Genomic DNA, 20,952 nt, shown 5'->3' with positions numbered 1-20,952 from the left:
ACCTAAGTTTTCAAACACAATGAAACAAAATTTATGAATAAGAATAATAACTGCATAGGAAAACAGAACCACTATAAACATCCATATGAATGTATCCAATATCCCACAAGTGCTACACAATTATCTACATTCTATATCACTTGAAAGGGTATCAAAGCATTGTCCCATCATCTGGGCCACCAAACACAATAGATGAATTTCAATAAATAAAGAAGATGTACTTCAGTATATAAAGGAGGGAGAACACCCTCTTCCAAAAGATTCCCTGATTCTCTAAAGAATTCAACAACAGCACAGTTCCTAAAAACCTAAAACATAAGTGTGTCAGAAAAAGTACATTGCTCATATAAAGCATTCTTCCAAAAAAATGAAAATAGTAGCAATAAAATAGTTTAATAAGGGAGAATTTTGAAAACCTGTAATTTTTAACTTATCTGATACAAATTGAATTCTGAAAACTATAAGAAAACTTTTATTTCTGACAGTTCCTCTGGGTTCTAAGATTTATAGACTTGGTGAGATCCCAGATTCTGTTTAAGAAAAAAACAGAATTTGTCTGTAAATTCTTATCTTCTGGTAGCTCACCCACTGTAACAGTTTCAATTATTATCTTCATATTAAAACACTCCCTAATCTGTATCTTCAATCAACAACTCTTTAAGCTTTGGACTACTTACGTAAAGCTCCCTACAAAAAGACATCTTTGCTTAATTCACAAACCACGTGAAATTCAGTCCACTGAAACCATCCAGAAAAGTGGAGAGAATTTACACAGGCTTAGAGGAAAGGCTGTATGGTAGCAAAAGGTATTTTCTCATAACCATACTGATACAGCATGAATTCAGGTTCTGCCACTGTACTGCTGAGTGACCATGGACAGACTGCTTAACTGTCTCTGAGCTGTCTAGTATCTGTGGCCCTTCCAATCCTCTCCACTGCCACCATGTTTACCTCACAACTGGATTACTACAGGAGTTTCTCAATTATAGGTCCCTTTTCATTAAATTCATCCATTCATTCAACAAGTAGGCCTGTCAATCATTAGATTCATTAAAAATGACACAGGGTATAAAAAGGGAAGGTCACAGAGAAGATGTATAAGATGTTAATTTCTATTTTTGAGGTGTTAGTCTACTACAAACATCCACAATACAACTCGTCATCAATTCAAATTATTCAATTAACAAATACTCAGCAAGTATTTTTTGGAACATAGCATAGAGGGTCTTAATGAAGGATAAAGGTCCAGGTAGACCTTATAGGTCCAGGGACTTTATCTGTTTTTTTTCTTTAAATGATCTTAAAAATCAAGACCTGAAGCAAATATGGCAAAATGTTACAGACGTTAAAATCCAGATGATGGAACAAGGGTTCTCATTATGTTATCTTCTGGGAGTTTCTGTGGTGTTAAAATTTCACACTGAGAGAAGACATGACCGTGTATATGAATGAAAAACCAATAATGACAAGGGGAGAAGCAGTGGGGGGGTGGGTGGGATGAACTGGGAGACTGGGGTTGACATATACACACTAATATGTATAAAGTAGATAACTAATGAGAACCTGCTGTATAGCACAGGGAACTCTACTTCACTGTACAGTAGAAACTATCATGACATTGTAAAACAACTATACCTCAATAAAAAAAATTTTTAAAAAAACAACAATAATGGTGTTTTGAATATGTGTGTTTTGGTGAAAGAGAGTATTTATTTACAATCTCACTTTATTACACCAAACAAGTTGGGATGGTTAACACAATATAAACACAAACATATGCAATAAGATGGGAAAATATGTAAATTCATAAAAATCAGGACCAAAAAACAGATTAAAGGGAAAACCAAGTACATGAGAAAATTTAGAATGTAATCATATAAGCTTTAGGATTCTTTATGATTCTACACAGCACTATATTTGTAAATACAAATTTGGCTATGAGATTTCCTGACAAGCAAAACAAAAAGTGAAAATTACAGAATTCTCTTTCTCCATAAAGTACACCAAGAACTCAAGAAAAATAAGGCTTTCCATGGCAATCAAGGCAGAATGGATCATCACGTATGAGATAATAAGAATCATACTGAAAAATGTCCTTAATAATATTCTTACGATACAGTAATAGTAAGCTTCTGAGGACTGTTTCTTAGATTATGTCTCAAGGTAAGCTAAGGACAGGCAGGACATGTGTGGCAGATTCCAGCTCAGTGCCCACCAAACCCATTTCCTCTTCAACCTGCTCGTACAGCTAGACCACAGTTTGCAGCCTTCCTTGCAGTTAGGTGTGGCAGTATGATTGAATTCAAGGCAGTGAAACAGAAGCCATTTCCAGGCCCCATCCATGAAAATGGCACTCTATCTCCACACTCTTTCCCATTTGTCAGGTTGAAACAGGCAAGCAATGACCTTAGAAGCCACATACTGAAGATAGAGAACCACCAAATGGAAGGAGCCTAGGTTCCTACTTCACTGCTTGGAGGAAAACTGCCCACCAATCAGGCTCCATGCATGAAAGAAATAAAAAACTTCAATTGTGCAAAGCCATTTAGATTTGGGGGTATACCTATTATAACACCAACTGTTACTCAAAAAACACAATCCTGCAAAGATCAAACGATATGGTTCAAGAATTCAGTTTTCTAGTCAATCTTGATTCTAGTGTAAGTCTAAATTGTCTAGAGCAGCACTGTCTAATAGAACTTTCTGCCATGACAAATATGTTCTATAATCTGCACTGTCCAATACAGAAGCTATTAGGCACGTGTGACTATTGATTAGCAGTGGTTACTGAGAGTCATAATAGCATGACTATTGATGTGATTAGCGTGACTGAGTTTTAAATTTTATTTAATTTTAATCGACTTAAATTTAAATAGCCATATTGCAAGTCAACTACACTTTTAAAAAATAATAGTAACATATAACTACATGCATTAAAACAGATTTAGAAATCTTTTTATATTGATTACCAAAACTTAAAAAAAAAAAGAAACTGTCATTCTTGGTACATATTTACATTCATTAATCAGTTTATTAGCCATCTCTGTCTTTAATACTATGACACTAGTATTTTTCTGAAGATATATTATCTCAATGTGGTCTTATTATTTTAATTTTTCATAGAATTTCCCATGATTCTCTTCAAAATTGCATGTCATGATATGAATGTGAAACTGTTGACACCTTCATATGACTCTTCTCTGAAGACCATTTTTTTTTAATTGTGAAACACTACAGGTGCCAGGGAACCTGGTAATCTCAGAAGTAATGCTTCTAGATGGAGAATATTTTCTATTCTAATTTTTGAAATAGATATATGTAAATATTTCATCACTAATATTTTTACATACTGTCTTTTTGCCTCTTTTCAAGCAACTCTGTTCAACAAATATTTTTATAAAACCAAATTTATCAAATAAGTTGCCTATTTATTATTGTTGTCAATGCTTTGCTATATTAAAATAACGCAAAATCAAAAAAAATTTAAATAGCCACATGTGCCTAATGGCTACTGCATTGGATAGCACTGTTCTGGAAACACAATTATCAAAGTGTATACACACACACACACACACACACACACACACCAGGGGGTAAGCCAGATGGAGTAAAGCCACAGTATGAACATGATATATCCTCCTGGAATATTAATTTTACTTAAAGATAACATGAAACACGTTTATATTAAAAATAAACATTAGTTACATTATAGAGTAGAATATGGAGGTGATATAGTAGGGGTTAATGACTAAAAACTCTAGTAGGGGTTAAACACTGTAGCCTCTGGAGCCAGACTACATGAGCTCGAAGCCTGATTTTGCCAATTAAGTAGCTGAATAACTTTAGGCAAGTTATTTAACCTCTCAATGCTTCACTTTTCCTTTCTGCAACATGGGCATGATCCAGTGCCAACTTCAAGGATTACTGGGAGGACTGAATGAGTTCATACGCATAACAAAACACTCAGAATAATGTCTGGCATATAATCTTTTACAATGAGAGCAAATATTACCATCAAGTTAATCATACAATACTGTGAGCAGCAATACAGAATAGCGCATAAGTGAACTGACCTCGGACACGAATGCCTGGAAATTCCACCTTGTCCACCCCACTTAAAACTGCATCACTCTGGTTGAGTTGCTTAACTTCTCTATCTTCAGTTTGCTCCCGTGTAAAAAGGAGATAATCACATCTATCTCACAGCATTATTATAACAATAAATTAAATTTTTAAAAATAAATTTATTTATTATTTATTTATTTTTGGCTGCGTTGGGTCTTCGTCGCTGTGCGCGGGCTTTCTCTAGTTGCAGTGAGTGGGGGCTACTATTCGTTGTGGTGCCCGGGCTTCTCATTGCGGTGGCTTCTCTTGTTGTGGAGCGCAGGCTCTAGAGCACAGGCTCAGTAGCTGTGGCACGCGGGCTCAGTAGTTGTGGAGCAGGGGCTTAGTTGCCCCGTGGCATGTGGGATCTTCCTGGACCAGGGCTCGAACCCGCGTCCCTTGCATTGGCAGGCTGATTCTCAATCACTACGCCACCAGGGAAGTCCCCTAAATTAAATTTTGTAGTTTTCTCAAACTTGTCTGATCTTAAGAATCAGTTGAAATATTTGCTAAAAATACAGTTATTAATGGATACTATCTCAGACCTACTGAATCAGTCTCTAGTGGACACTGAGGAAACTGTATTTTTATGAAGCACCCCTAATAATTCAAGTATGGAGAACACTGAGGTAACTTTGTCCCCCCCAAATTTATGTTTACCCTAACTCCCAATGTGATGACATATAGAGATGGAGCCTTTGGGAGTTGATTAAGTTTAAATGGGGGGGGAGCCCTCATGATGGGATTAGTGTCATTAGAAGAGGAAGAGACACCAAGGTTTGCTCTCTCTGTCCACCATGAAAAGATACAGTAAGGTGGCTGTCTACGAACCAGGAAGAGAGCTCTCACCAGTATCCAACCATACCAGCACCATGGTCCCCAACTTCCAGTCTCCAAATCTGTGAGAAATAAATTTCTGTTGCTTAAGCCACCAGTCTATGGTATTTTTTTTAATAGCAGCCTGAGCTGACTACGACACAGTGTATATAAGGATTAATGTAATCCAGGATAAATGTAAAGTGTCTACTACATGGTAGCCATCCTTATATGAATGCAAAATTCACATTACTCCAATGAAACTTTACACTTGCAGAGAGGTGGGGAAAACATTCGTCTGTTAATTCTGCACTATCAACAGGAACGACTCAGATCGAGGAGCAAAGAGAATGGCTGGAGGCGAAAGATGGACTAAACGCACTTTTCCCTATTTCTCCCACTAAGTACAGCTAAGTACATAATTCACAGGACAGCCCCCCACAGCAAAGAATTATTTGGCACCAAATGTCAACAGTGCAGTGGTTGAGAAACCCTGGTTTAAACTAACCCCCTTTGGAGCCTTCCCCAGGGAACTGTGACTGTTTTATTCTCTGTACCTATGGTCTCAAAGAAAGTTTAAAACAAGGTTATGCACTTCCTGAGCTTTTCCCTAGCATGTTATGTTGCCTTCCCTAACAGGCCTTGTCTTGTCTGTTGGTGCCGCTGTAACAAAATACCAGACACAGTAACGTATAAACGACAAAAACATTTCTCACAGTTCTGGAGGTTGGGAAGTCCAAAGGTCAAGGCACCAGCATAGTCGCATTCTGGTGAAGACCCTCTTCTGGTGATTCATGGCCAGGGCCTTCTAGCTCTGTGTCTTCACGTGGTAGAAGGGGCAAGGGAGCTCTCCGGAGCCTCTTTTATAAAGGTATTAAGCCTACTAGGAGGGCTCCATCCTCGTGACCTAAGCTCTTCCCAAAGGCTCTACCTCTTAATACCATCACACTGGCTTTAGGAATTCAACATATGAATTGGGGGGTGGGGGTAGGAAGAGGACACAAACATTCAGACCAGAGCAGGTTTATAAGATTCTCTGTAGGTGAGGCCAATTATTAGCTAATGTAAAAATAAAAATACTCCTCTCATCTTTCTGTACAAGTGGTAAGCACAGAGCAAATAATTTAGATACTGTGCTGACCTCCTTTAAATCCACAGGGCCCTATACAAGTTCAGCCATAACTGTATCTTCTTTTCCAATATGCAAGGTTACATCTTTATGAAGCCCTCTCAGTTGCTTGTTCTCTCCTTTATGCTACCACTATCCCTCTCTCTCTCTCTCTCCCCCTCCCCCCCCACCCCGTTCTATTTTAAAAACCGTCATAACTACTTGCTCCCGTATCTGCCACTCTTTCACCCTGGGAGCAACTTAAACTAGAATTCTGACAGATTCCACATAACATAGAACAGCTCCTCACACAAAATCGGTGACCAATAAAGATTTGGCAGAGCTACATCAATAACAGAAAACACCATTTCTAGGTTCCCTATAGCAAGCCATAAACTGATGCCCCTACACAATTCGTTCTCATTATCGTTAATCCTCACAACCATTTATAGGAGAGAAAAGGAAACTGACGCCCAGAGAGTTTATTTAAACGATCTGCCCAAGGCCCTGCTTTGAAAGCCGGCTCAAACCAGATTTATTTAGATCAAGAATTCGTGATCTCACACTACTATATATAAAATAGGCAAAACAAGGTCCTACTGTATAGCACGGGAAACTATATTCAATATCTTAATAACCTATAAAGGAAAAGAATCTGAAAAGGAATATATATATACACATTTACCTGAATCACTCTCTCTATATATATATATAATTATACATATATATTTACCTGAATCACTTTGCTGGACACCTGAAATTAACAGATTGTAAATCAACTATATTTCAATAAAAAATAAAAAAAGAATTCGTGATCTTTGCCCCACACACATAGAGCCCAAGGATGGAGAGATGGCGTCTTGGAGAGGGAGGTAAACCGCCCCAGCCTCATTGCTGTGGCGTGAAAAGAACCAGGACCATAACACAGGTCCACAGACCGTAGCTCGGGGCACCGGCGAAGAGCCCGAGAGGGAGGCAACACCTCCCATCACCCTCCCCATCGCCATGCCCCGCTCTTGCCTTACCTGGCTGCCCGATGTAGCTCCGTCTGGCTGCGCCCAGACTTCCCACACCAGGACCCCCAACTACTTCCTTAACTCCCTTCCTCTGTCGCTGAAACGGCGAGCGCGGGCTCAGGCGTCATCAGTCGTCGCCGGCGAGTGGTCACATGACGCCCCGCCCCGCTCTCCGCCCCTTTGTCATGTGACGGCTGAGGGAGCCCCGGGCGGAAGCCGGGGTCTGGCCGGCTGTGGATAAGGGCTGGGGGTAGAAGGGAACCCCTGCAGAGACGGAGGGGTGGTGGCCGGGGAGCTGACTCTGCGTGCGACCGCCGGCCCTGCGCGTGCGCCCTGGCGCGGCCCGCGTGACAGGTGAGTAGGGGCGGTGTGCGCGCGCCCACTCCTTCACGTCCTCCGTCCCCTCCCCCGCCCCAGGGCTGGGCCGCGCTGGCCTTGGTGGGGGCTTCTGCGGCATGGGGTGGGGTCTGGATGGGAGAGCCTGGCGTGGAGGACTGAGGGTTTTCCTGGAGCTGTGCTGCAGTCCGGGCTCTGCATCTCCTCCACTCAGGTGGAAACAATTTTCCACACCTCTTTGGCGCTTTAGGAAGTGATGTACAGCTGCTTAAGTCTGCATCTGAGCCTTCCAAGTTTCCGGGAGCAATGTTCTGTGGACGTCGTCATTTTTCCATTTACTCTCCAGAAACCTGAGTGGTTGGTGGAAACTTCTACGGTCTGACGGACCCGGGTTTGAATTCCATTTCTACCACGGGCTGTGAGTTTGGGCAAATCATTGCTCCTCTCTGCACCTTAATTCCCCCACCTATGTACGACATGCCAAAGTCCTTTGAATTTCAAAAAATAGTTTCGAGGGTCCTAATTTGTCTGTGGTCGTACAGTTAAAAAAACTAAAAAACACAGAGCCGGTAATGGAACCGGTTCTCCTGATTGATTCCAAGTGCGTGGAGCTTCCTCCAGCCTAGGAGTTGCTGGGAGAAGGGGGAGAGAGAGGCTTTACTGCCTTTGCCCACAACAGGGAACACCTTCCGGTTTTTCTTCTTTCTTTTTCAGGATTCTCAGACTAGAGTGATTAGGCTTATTTTAGAACTTTTCTGGAAGAGATATGCCGGTCCCTTTTGATCAACAACCGCTATAGTTTGTTCCTGATAACGGATTGGTGGAGACCAGTGCTTCTTTCTTTATGGAACTGCCGTTTTATAAAAGGATTAAAATAGATCAGTCTTCTTTTGTCCTCTGAGTAGGATAAAGAGTGGTTCTTCCCAGGGCAATTTAATTTTCAGAATTCAGTTCTGTACTCATTGGGTAATTGGTATGATGGTGCCATGCTTTATTCTTGAAGGCATGTTGTCTTTTGTCTAGGATTACTTTCCTAACTAAAAATCATAATTCCGTACCAAATTCTTGAAAATGAAGTTACAACCACTTTTCTGGGTGCCTTGTAAAAACAAAATTAGGAAATTGAGTGGGATCTCTGGTTTCATTGCATGTCAAATAGTAAGAGAGCCTCTACTGAGAAAGCTGGTCTTTATGAGTTGTCTTCATCCCTAGCACCAGCAGAACCTCTAAAAGGAAGATTTGTTGGGGGCGGGGGAGAGATGAACTGGAAGATTAGGATTGACATATATACACTAATATGTATAACATAGATAACTACTGAGAACCTGCTATATAGTACAGGGAACTCTACTCAGTGCTCTGTGGTGACCTAAGTGGGAAGAAAATCCAAAAAAGAGGGAATTAGGGGATATATGTATACATATAGCTGAGTCACTTCTCTGAACAGCATAAACTAACACATTGTAAAGCAACTATACCCCAATTAAAAAAAAAAGGAAGATTTAATATAGCTTCTTCTACCATGTTTATTTGCATCTCATTCTAGAGTGAATTTTTTTTTTAATCTCAACTAAGTCTTAACATCTTCTATAAAGCCACCTACCTCTGAGTTCACTGCAGCATGATTAGGCATCTTTAATTATGCTTCTTAGATTCTGTTCTTTAGGACCAGTTTTTCAGCCGACAGTGAGGCTATTTACCAAAGACTTTAGCCAAATAATATTTTGAAAGTTGCCTGCAATATAACTCTTAGGTAAAAAGGATTAAAATAAGACTTGGACACACAAGAATTTTAACTTAAGTCATTATCCCAGGCCTAAGCCTCCCTGACCACGTGCGTGCAGGCACTGAGTATACCTGTCTGTCTGTTTGTTGGGAAAGAAGGCAGGTCATGTCGCCTTGCTTTAAGCTGTTTTCTCTTTGGCCACATTGTCTGTCCTATCTTGATATCCAAATGGTAGCAGTTAGACCTGTTCATCATAGCCTTCCCTCCTCTGAATTGAGTCTAAAGTTTCATCCTCCTGAGACCTGGGTTAGTTTAGTGGTCTTCAGAGGACTTCAGGTGACTTTTGTTCTCATTTTCCTTTATTTTCTCACTTGTCTTATTTTCCAAGGCAGGCCGTTTCAGTGGGAAAAATGGAATGAAATTATCTGAAATTCAGCCTGTTAGAGATCAACGTGTCTTAACAAGCAAGCATCACAGAGAAAACTGAACACACTTGTTACTAATTTATGCCTTAATGTGTATTATACACAACCCTCGAGAGAGAGTTGTGGACAACTGTAGTGGCTTCTCAGTGATCTCTACTATGGGACCCAACTCCACCTCCCCTATCTCTGCTTCTGTCCCGTAGTACTTACTTGTAACCCCTTCCTGGAATGCCCTTCTCTTAGATCACTATCAGTAAACTAACAAATTACCCTCAAACCTAGTGGCTATAAAACAATAAGCATTTATTGTCTTATTAACGTTTGTGGTCAGGAATCAGCTATGTGGCTTAGCTGGGTGCCTTTGGCTCAGGGGCTCTTGGGAGGTTGCTGTGCTGTGAACACAAACTGGGGTTGGGGGGGTTCATTTTCCAGCTAACTCAAGTGGTGGTTGGCAGACTTCTCCATTGTCCCAAGGGCTCCTCCACAGGGCTGTCTCACAACCTAACAACTTGCTTCTCCCAAGACACACACGCTGGAAAGGGCTCCCAAGCCAGAGGTCACAGTATTTTTTGCAATCTCATTTCAGAAATGGTATCTTTCACATCTGCCCTATTCCCTTCTTTAGATGGGAGACAGTAAGTCACACTCAGGGAATGAATAGGAAGGTGGAGGTCATTGGGGACCATCTTAGGGGCTATAGATACCCTTACTGCTTGATCCCTCACTTGCTTCTGGCCTCTGCTCAAATATCATCTTACCAGAGAGGCTTTTACACACTCCTGTATGTTAAATAACACATGCTCCATCCCTTTGTCATGCTTTCCTTTACAGCGTTATCAAAGCCTCATATGTAATATGTTTATTTGTTTATCTCTTTCCCACTCCCAATAGTATGTAGGCTTCATGAAAGCAGGAAGTTAGTTGTGTTCACTACGGTAGCCTCAGGTCCTAAAACAGTGCTTGGCACATAGTAGGCACTGGGTAGATATTTGTTGAGTAAGTGAATCTGTATCATTGGAAATGCTTTCACCTGCATATAATCCAGAACCCAGTTAACATTCGGTAAACCATAAAGCAGTCCATTTAACAAGGATTACAGAGGTAGGTAGTGCCACAGTTGAATCAAGGAATCAGTAACATCAATAAGAATTTAGATTCTTTCCTTCCGCACCACAGTCTGCAGGTTCCTGGCGTTTTTTCTCTTAGGCCTGTTACCTCATGGTCTCAAGGTGGCTACTGCAGCTTCAGGCATCAAATATTCATTGGACCACACTCAAAGGCAAGAAGAAGGGGGATAGCCAGAGCAACAAGAGAAATTTCTCTTGACATGCCTCTCTCCTTGTAGCTGGAGAAAAAAAATATTTCCTAAAAGTTCTACCATAGACTTCTTCTATCTCATCGGTCACAAGTGAGTCACATGTCTAACCTGGCTTCAAGGGAGGGAAAGTGAGGATCTGAATGTTTTGTCCTCTAGAATAAGAAAGGAGCAGGTGAGTGGGAAGTACTGTTGAGGAGCCAGCAGTTGCTGCCACAGCATCCCAGTAAATGAAGACATTTCCAAATTGTGAATCAATGATAGAAACTTCCAAAAGGAAAAAAGAAAACCCTGAAGGGTTATACAGAGCTTCCAGGTAATAGATACCTACAGTAGGTGGCTCATCACGTGGGTGAACTTTAAAAATGTGTGACAGGCATTGAGGAATGTTTTGCTGTGGCTACAGAGGAACTCAAAAGTGGCATTGATGTAAACATCTTAATAAACTGACCACTTGTAACATTAGTCCTCATTCACATATCCTTGTCCAAAGCTGTCTATTTGGTCATTAAATTCTTAATTTTCTTACTTTTTGGTCAGTCTTTTTTTTTTTTTTGGCCAGGCCATGTAGCATGTGGGGATCTTAGTTCCCCAAGCAGGGATCGAACCCGTGGCCCCTGCCCTGGGAGCACAGAGTCTTAACCACGGGACTGCCAGGGAAGTCCCTTGGTCAGTTTTCTTTATTGTTGACATCACGTTGATAGAGCAGGATCCTAATGCCAAGTGAAAGTGCAAATGTTGGGAAGTCACAGGCCTTTATGAAGTCGAAAAATAATTTAGGCTTCTATGAAGTTCACAAATGATGACCTAGCTAAATTAACAATTAGAGGAGAGAAATGCAACAAAGATGGTGACACAATTAACACTTCAAAAGATAATGAGGTGAAAAAGAATTGGGAGGCCCTTTGGAAAAATGAAGGATGCCTTGGAAACTTTTTGCAAAAATTACCCATTTAAAGCTCATACTATGAAAGACAACTGTGGAGTACAAAACACTGTATTATCGAAATCACGATTTGATGAAGTCAGCTTTTGACTCATTCTTGGTTTGTCCATTGAGTACAGAGTTTCTGCAACTTTACTCTCAATTTTGTTAAGCATAAAACTTATTGTCAGAAGTTTTGATGATATCATTTGAAGATACATTCCTAATCAGAACTTCTCCACTGCTTAGTATGAAATAGTTGTCCTTACGTTTAGAGTCACCCTGTCACATTTCTCAGGCATATATTAGTCTCAATCACAGGACCTCCCATACTTGACATATGAAAAAAACTTTTTTTCTCTTTTTTTGTTGGCTGTGCTGTGCAGCTTGTGGGATCTTAGTTTCCCAACCAGGGATTGAACCCAGGCCCTCAGCAGTAAAAGCGCAGAGTCCTAACCACTGGACTGCCAGGGAATCCCCTGAAAAAAACATTTTTAAAGGTTGTTCCCTCATCTAATTCTAGTAGATTTTAGGACATAGTTATCTTTTCCCAAAGGTAAAAGAAGTGGTACAATTCCTGTAAGGAAAATTTAATAATCTGTTCCCAATTTGGGGCACCTTGGAACCTTCTCACAAGCTCAGGGATCAGCTACATCAAGTCTTTTCTCATGGAGAGAAGTGAATAAAGTGTTGAGAAAGAGGCCAAGAGTAGCAATTTAGCAAAGTTCCTCTACAAGGAAAACATGAAGAGTGGAAATTAAATGCCCTCCCTCCATATCAGAACTCATTATGTGTTATAAATTTTTTTCAGTGAGTTTGGAAGAAAAATATTGTGTGTGTGTTTCACGTGGTTCCTTAAAAAAATGGAGATTTTCATACTTTTTTTGTGGGGGGGGGATACAGGTCCTTTAATGGAGCGGCCAGTGTATCTGCAGACCTGGTTTCATCTGATGATTTACAGACCCCAGCTCTGAAGCCAGTTACACATTTCCCTGTGGCCGGGCACAGAGTAGTTGATTATCCTCACGATGTTGGACTTTTTGGCTGAGAATAACCTCTGTGGCCAAGCAATCCTAAGAATTGTTTCCTGTGGCAATGCCATCATTGCTGAACTTCTGAGGCTCTCTGAGTTTATTCCTGCTGTATTCAGGTTAAAAGACCGAGCTGATCAACAGAAATACGGAGATATCATATTTGATTTCAGCTATTTTAAGGTAATCTTCCTCAACAGCTTTTCTTACCAGTCTTTTCTACAAAAGCATGCTTTCCTTGGAAACCAGGAGACTCTGAGAGGTTAAGTAATTATGGAGAAGGAGTTAAAAAGAAAAGCTTTTCAACCAAATTTAGTATCAGCTAACTTTAAAATAATATACTGTGTGGAAGCCCTAACACAATATAATCAAATTTTAAAAAGTTAACTTTGGTATAATGTGTTTCACATTGAAGTACCCCACACTTAAAAGCATGTCAATTGTGGTTGCAATTCAAGTCCATTTCTTTCAAAGGGATTTTATATCTGTGCTTCTGAGATCTTCATTACTTTCTGTTCCTCTGCTTTCAATTTTTGATATCCCTTTTGAGGCATAAGAACAAATTTTTAAAACACTGTTTTGAAATTGTTACCGATAGTTCTATTGGTTTGTGACTCTTTTCTTGATGTTTCACATAAATGTGTTTTTCTTCTTAGGGTCCAGAATTATGGGAAAGCAAACTGGAAGCTAAGCCAGAGCTACAGGATTTAGATGAAGAGTTTCGGGAAAACAACACAGAAATTGTGACCAGATTTTATTTAGCATTTCAAAGTGTGCATAAATATATTGTAGACTTAAACAGGTATTGACTAATTTAGTCATAGCTTATTTTGATAGTAAATAGTGGAGAGGGAGAAGGGATGGACTAGAATGTGTATATCTTTCTGAGTTACTAAGAAATTTACTAGCTTCTACCGTGGATAATTGTCTTTTCCTTCCTGTGGCACTAGTCATCTTAAGTATTTTAGAGTTTTAATATAATTTCCTGCTCTTGTTAAGGATTATAATCATCTTGCTTTGTACCAAGTCAGTTGGCTTTCAATCTTGATCCTAATTTAGTTTATTATGTATGAGAAGTGAAAAAAAAAGGAACTTATTTTTGTAGCGTTGGTAACCATAGTCTTCCTTCTTATCCCTGACCAGACAATATTGTCTTCCTTCTAGCCCATAAGAATTCATTACTCATTAGCTTTTAAACTAACTAGTCCATGTTTTTATGCCATTATTCCCAAGATATCTGTAATTCATAAATCAGGACTATGGAATACTCCTTTTACTTGGAGTGGCCATAAATAATCTGTGGCCCTGATCACTATGAGTTCCTGCTCACCAATCTATTCCCAAGAGCATGAATGGCCACAAACTATTTGAAGGCCAGAATGCCTGGTATCTTGCCTAATCTTTTAAAAATCTTTACTGTCCTTCTTCAGAGATATTAACATTTTTATTATCAGTGAATAACTTGCTCTGGGGTTTCATTTCTAGGTATCTAGATGATCTCAATGAAGGTGTTTATATTCAGCAAACCTTGGAAACGGTGCTTCTCAATGAAGATGGAAAACAACTTCTAGTAAGTAGTAGTGACCACTTAAAATTTAAAAATCAAGAATGTCAAACTTAGCATTACTTCTTTTCCTGTAAGTCACAAATACATACAGTGTATCCTTCTTTAAGGAGAAGCAAAATAAACTGATAATTATCTTCTAACTGGCAGGTCTTTGTCTGAATTTAGAACATAGTAGACATGAGCAGAGCTACAAGTGAATAAAGATTATGTGCAGGTTATGAGCTTCCTCAGTGTAACAATCCTATCTTCTTTATCTTTTGCATCCCAGACATCTAGCCTGGTACCTAGTACATCTTGATCACTTAAGAAATGTTTGTTAAATAAGTGAATGACTTATAATGTATTCATAATGTTGGGATTCCATTTTGGTATCCCAAGCAAAATAGGAAAATAGACCAACTGAAAGATAGTCATTGTAAATTAAACTTTACTTTGCATAAACTTTTCGAAGCTCATTCTGTACAGAAGGTGAGATCCCTTTGGGGGGAACCTGCATTCTCCCTGTAATATAGAGTTTTTAGGAGGAACCAGAGCAGAGTGATCCTTCTACACATTATCAGCTTCACTCCATAAGCGTGTGTACTCCTGTGAACTTGGCTGTTGTCTTTTTCTCATCATAGTGTGAAGCACTGTACCTATATGGAGTTATGCTCCTGGTCATCGACCAAAAGATTGAAGGAGAAATCAGAGAGAGAATGCTCGTTTCTTACTATCGATACAGGTATCCCTCCAAAAGCACTGCTATTGTTAAAGTACAGTGTAGGTGTCCATCCTCCTTGTATTGTGAACAGCAGCTATATGATCTAGAATGCAAAAGTGTAAGATTCTTATCACTTCTAAGTATAATACATAATGTAGAAATATAACAATCTGTGTTTTAGATCATCATTGTAATAGATTATATGTCCTATAATCTAGTATATATAGAGTAATTTATTGTAGATTATTAGCGATATATAGCTTATCATGTCCATCATGATACCTCAGTTTTTTTTTAAAAGGAATGTGAATTTTCCTTACCTGAAAGATGAATTTGGGAATTTTGGCAGTCTAATGAATTTTTTTTTTAAGTTTTCAAATACTCCTTGGCAGATGTAAGGAAATGAATGAGTTTTCTGTTATCATTTTCAGGTTGATACATTTTGAAAAGTTATCATTCAGGGCCAGGTTGAAAATGAATTCTTACCCATGTATATGTAGAACCAAAAACAGAACAAACAGTAACACACATCCCAACCATGTGTTACATGTGTCTTTACAGAGCTATGACTTCAAGAAGCAGGGTCTTAAAAACAGGACCCACCTTAACCAGCTGTGATTTCAGTCCCTAATATACAGTTTTCAATTTGTTAAATAAATGAGTCAGAATCTGGATACAGGTTTAATGTCAGAAATAATCAAGATTTGGGGAAGAAACAGTCAATAAGCAGGAGTCAGGAACTTGGGCTAAAGATGTGCAGGCTAGAATTAACATTTTCAGACTTACAAATTAGGACAAAATAAATGGGGCAAAAATGCAGATCCTCAACAGAGAGGGATTGTTTGGGGATGTTGTATTTTCAGCCACACTTGGTACTGCTGCCTTCTCAGCAGTAAATTAGGCTACTCAGCTGGCCTGTTCCTTTAGCTTTATCAGGATGTGAGGAGAGTATCCACCAGCATGCGTAATTCATTCACATCAGTTTGACCATCCATGTTTTTAAAAATGGGCTATGAATGGTCTTGCCTCTATTTCTGAAAGTACCTGGAAAAACAAAAACCATAAACAACATGAAGAAGAAGAAAAAAATCTGCTAATCAAGCCCAGCTTTGACAATCTGGCTTTGTCCCTTAGGGTATAATGGCTAATTCATTAGAATGTGAGGATCCACTACTGAAGAGACACTGAGCAATTACAAGTCAGAGCAGTAGTAAAGGAGATTCTTACATCAGATAGGAGGTCATCTTCAAGTCTAAGATTGAGTCTCTTTGGGGGATTACTACTTCAAGCCACCAGAAAAATCACAGATGTTCTGCTTAAATCTCTGTAGAAGGTACATCTTGCCAAGAAAAACCAGTTGGTATATCCCACTTGAAATTGATAGACTTTTTAAAAATTATTGTTTAAATTTATGAAAATTGGTGCAGGTTCGCATTCTTTATCCACAATTTTGAAATCTAAAGAACTCTGACAAAAATATATGAACATACACACATGCACAACATGCATACAGAGCAACTGCGTTGGCAGCAAACCTGACCTAAGTTGAAATCTTGGAGTCAGCACCTTTCTGGAGCAGACATGAGGCTATAGACAGTCTTTATTTATATCACTTGTGTGAATGTTCATAAATTTTAATGTAGAAATATTAATATATCTTGATCATGGAATGCCATCTAAGACCCTGCTGGAGTATTATATCGTACATGATATATGTATCATTACTTTCTTATATTTGAAAAACGCTGTATCCTGAAACAAATCCAGCTCCAAGGATTTTGGGGAAATGGATCATGGACCTTCACATAAAACTGTACATACATACAGGAACCCATCTTATCAGTTTGGTATATTACAACAGGCTTGTTGAAAATATAATTTTGAATTTTAGGGATATAAATTGACCTACAGTCATATCTAAAATTATATAAAGTCAAGTTTATACTGAAATTCTTCTGCTTTGCTGGACTTTGCATTTCTGATATATGCGGTTTCTTTGGCCCTTTATTTCCCATTGTGAACATGGCTCAGTGCTGCTCGATCTTCTGCTGATTCGAATATGGATGATATTTGTAAGCTGCTTCGAAGTACAGGTTATTCCAGCCAACCAGGAGCCAAAAGACCACCCAGCTATCCTGACAGTTACTTCCAGAGGGTGCCTATCAACGAGACCTTCATCAGCATGGTCATCGGTCGGCTAAGATCTGATGATATTTATAACCAGGTGGGGATTAAGTCTATTTTTAAATCTGTCCTAATAGTTTAAAAGACTGATTTCACCTTCCTCCTCAATTGCTCCTTTCTTTTCTCCTTCCTCAGAAGAGTAAAAGCAGCTAGAAACTATTTAAAACTTTCTGAGTTGTGCCTTGGAATTGTTAAGGAAAGAGGGATATTAATTAGGGCAGTATTAGAGGTTTCAAGGAGGAGATGAGATTTGAGCTATATTTGGAAAGAAGATGCATTCTTTTAGGGGTTCAGTTAAATGATTGCTGAGTGTGCAGTATGTGCCTGTCCGTGTGCTTGGTGCTGGGGATGCATTGCTGAAGAAGGCAGGCCCTGGTCCCTACTCATAATGAGCTTGTAGCTGAAGAAAGAAGACAGACAAAAGAATTCCAGTAAAGCCAGATGGGTGTTACCTTAGGGGAAGTGCAGAGTGTTGTGAAGCATGTGACAGGGGCAGCAAGATTGCAACCGGTGACAAAGGGGATATCCGGGCAGCCCAGGCAAATGAGGCAGCATGAGCAGGGTTGGAAAGGCTCACTTTCCTCTCCAGTATGTGTACCATTCACTCACTCAAAATGGTACCAGAGAAAGTTACCATTTGACTTCATTTTCCTAAAGAAAACGTAATTTTAGGTATTATATATATATTTTCTTACTAGAAGAGAGTAAAGAGTTGGACCTGTGATAACTGGATATCATTTATTACAGAGCACACCTGTTCTGTACAGTTCTTAGGTAGGCTGCTAGTTTTTTGTATGAACATGTTAAGTGTAAATAAAGAGTTTTTGGTTGTTATTTGTTTTGTTTGGTTTTCTTTTTTTTTAACATCTTTATTGGGGTATAATTGCTTTGCAATGGTGTGTTAGTTTCTGCTTTATAACAAAGTGAATCAGTTATACATATGTTCCCATATGTCTTCCCTCTTGCGTCTCCCTCCCTCCCACTCTCCCTATCCCACCCCTCCAGGCTGTCACAAAGCACCGAGCTAATATCCCTGTGCCTTGCGGCTGCTTCCCCCCAGCTATCTACCTTACTACGTTTGTTAGTGTGTATATGTCCATGACTCTCTCTCGCCTTGTCAAAGCTCACCCTTCCCCCTCCCCATATCCTCAAGTCCGTTCTCCAGTAGGTCTGCGTCTTTATTCCTGTCTTACCCCTAGGTTCTTCATGACATTTTCTTTTTTCTTAAATTCCGTATATATGTGTTAGCATACGGTATTTGTCTTTTTCTTTCTGACTTACTTCACTCTGTATGACAGACTCTAGGTCTATCCATTTCATTACAAATAGCTCAATTTCGTTTCTTTTTAAGGCTGAGTAATATTCCATTGTATATATGTGCCACATCTTTTGTTTGGTTTTCTAAGACAACTCAAAATGAGGAGCTACCTGCAGATACCAGGTCTCCATAATATTTGTTGCCGTTTATTGAGAATTCAACATGAACCAGAATCATAGGAGGTTTTTTTCAAATACTGTTTTCTCTGTTTTTCACAATAATCTTTCAGAATAGACAGCACTATCCTCATGTTGCTGTTGAGAAAAATAAGGCTTAGAGAGCTTACATAATTTTCACAACATCACATAAGCAGGCAGCAGAACCATAATTTGAATGCAGGCCTGTATGACTTCAAAGCCCACGCTGTTTCTTTACTGCCTCTCGTTAACCCTTCTATTAACCCTTCTGCCTCTTAGGCGGTCCACTTTGTCCATATCTCAAGGGAGTGTGTTTCAATTTTCTCCTTGCCCTGTGACCTCTATTAACACCGGGGTTGAGCTGTGGTTGTGCTGTGTGTCCACCCCTCTCTGCCCTCCACCTCCTCTGTTCCCTAGCTGATTGGACCAGGGCCGGTCACTTGACCCAAGATGGATCAGATTCCCTGTCTCCAGGTAATTTGGAATTGGGCCTGAGAAACGATTTCTGGACGTGGATTTACCCACAACATGCAAGACTTGGAGTTTGGGCAGCCTCATTCTGCCATGTGACAGAGAACAGTCTGGAGAGAGAGAAAAGTTGAGCAAACACATCCAGGGGAGAAACAGTGAAGGCTTTCTGGTTCGAAGCTCCAGGCCCATCCCAGGACCCGACCACATTCCTGCCCGCGGGCTCCATGAGGCATTGCTGTGTCTGTCCTTGTAATAATTACCTCCCTTTCTGCTCATGGTCCTCGAGGCGCCATGTACTACGTGGAGCCAGAGATTCCTAATACATGAGGCAATGGAGCCCTGGGACTCAGCAGCATATGAAAGACAGAGAGAAGCAGAGCACAAAGCATGCAGACTGAGAAGAGAGAGTGGTGTCTGGGAAACCAGAGGAGGAGAGAATTTCATTCCTCAGAGAATTTAAGTGAGAGTGCTAAAAAGAGTCCATTGAACTAACTGACTGTGAGGTCATGAGTGGCCCTAGGGAGTTCCATTGAGGTAATGGTGGAGATCAAATGTCAGTGAGTTGAAGAATAAACAGGAGGTGAGAGCACCAGTGAGTGTGGAATCTGTCAGTTCTAAGAGCTTGTCTGTGATGGGAGAGACTCAGAAATGGACAACTAGTGGGAGACACAGGGTTACATTTTTTTTCTTTTTTTAGGGAAAAGAGTTAGAATTGCAGCAGAGTCAAGGATAGTCAAGAGAATGTCATGTGGCTAGAGATAAGAAAGAAGGCCCTGGTTCCCAGTGCCATAATCCGAGAATTGTTTCCAGTGCCCGGGATCCTCAAAGGACACGGACTTTTGAGAGGCTGATGTGTCCTAGAACTAGGTCATTTATTTGGCACGTGTAAGTTCAGCTGTTGCTAACATCTGCCTCTCCTGGTCTGGTCTCTGTCTTGCAGGTCTCAGCGTATCCATTGCCAGAACATCGGAGCACAGCTCTGGCAAATCAGGCCGCCATGTTGTATGTAATTCTCTACTTTGAGCCTTCCATTCTTCATACCCATCAAGCAAAAATGAGAGAGATAGTGGATAAATACTTTCCAGATAATTGGGCAAGTATTGCTATCAGTCTTTTTTTTCTCTATGATAAGCTTGCCGGAGAACTGATTTTTCCATTCTTTTGGCCTGTAATCCAAAGGTCATAATGTTGAAATAATGAAACATAAACTCACTTAAGTAAAATTGCTTTAAGCCTGTCGAGAATTTTATAAATCAGGAAGGAATAAATCAGTCAGTAAAATTTCCTGAAACTTCCATTTGTGTTTTTTTTTTCTTTAAATGGATAGTCTCAAGGTAAAACCTCGTGTTAAAATGTATCTCGCTTTAGCTACTGAGATTCAACTAAGTTACATAGCATTTCTTTATTCTTTTCTATTTTATGAATCTAAGTTAGCAGAATTTACCTAATTTGTCACTTTGTGAATAGGAATTGCACATTTATAGTAAGTTTTATCTATAAGCTAATGTTGATGGGGCCAAGGTTTACATTACTGCAAGGATGTGCTTATAACTTTTTAAACATTATTTCACTTAAAAATATTGATTCTTAAAGGTTTAAGACTGACATTGTACTTAATATGTATGCAATGTTTTCTTTGCACATAGAGTTTCTAACAGAGGACAGTGAATTGGATCACGTCCTCAGGGAGCAGATTTTATTTCACTTCTTACCAGCTATTATGAGGGGCCTGAATGAGGAGCTTTACTGGGGAGGAGAGCAGCCTATAATTAG

The 20,952-nt window shown here is 39.7% G+C and overlaps 1 protein-coding gene across 1 annotated transcript in view; it reads left to right on the top strand.

Moving 5' to 3' along the window:
* The first annotated feature begins 12,799 nt into the window (after positions 1 to 12,799).
* WASHC5 (WASH complex subunit 5) overlaps positions 12,800 to 20,952 on the top strand; it is a 47,968-nt gene continuing 39,815 nt past the window's right edge. Inside the window, exons 1-6 of the mRNA XM_065895260.1 lie at positions 12,800 to 12,985; positions 13,459 to 13,604; positions 14,288 to 14,372; positions 14,990 to 15,090; positions 17,101 to 17,293; positions 20,120 to 20,272. Coding sequence (XP_065751332.1) covers positions 12,800 to 12,985; positions 13,459 to 13,604; positions 14,288 to 14,372; positions 14,990 to 15,090; positions 17,101 to 17,293; positions 20,120 to 20,272 — 864 coding nt within the window. The remainder of the gene's footprint in view (positions 12,986 to 13,458; positions 13,605 to 14,287; positions 14,373 to 14,989; positions 15,091 to 17,100; positions 17,294 to 20,119; positions 20,273 to 20,952) is intronic.

This window comes from Phocoena phocoena, chromosome 17 (genome assembly GCF_963924675.1).
Source record: "Phocoena phocoena chromosome 17, mPhoPho1.1, whole genome shotgun sequence".
Classification (NCBI taxonomy): Eukaryota; Metazoa; Chordata; class Mammalia; order Artiodactyla; family Phocoenidae; genus Phocoena; species Phocoena phocoena.
This window is presented reverse-complemented; position numbering and strand designations above follow the sequence as displayed.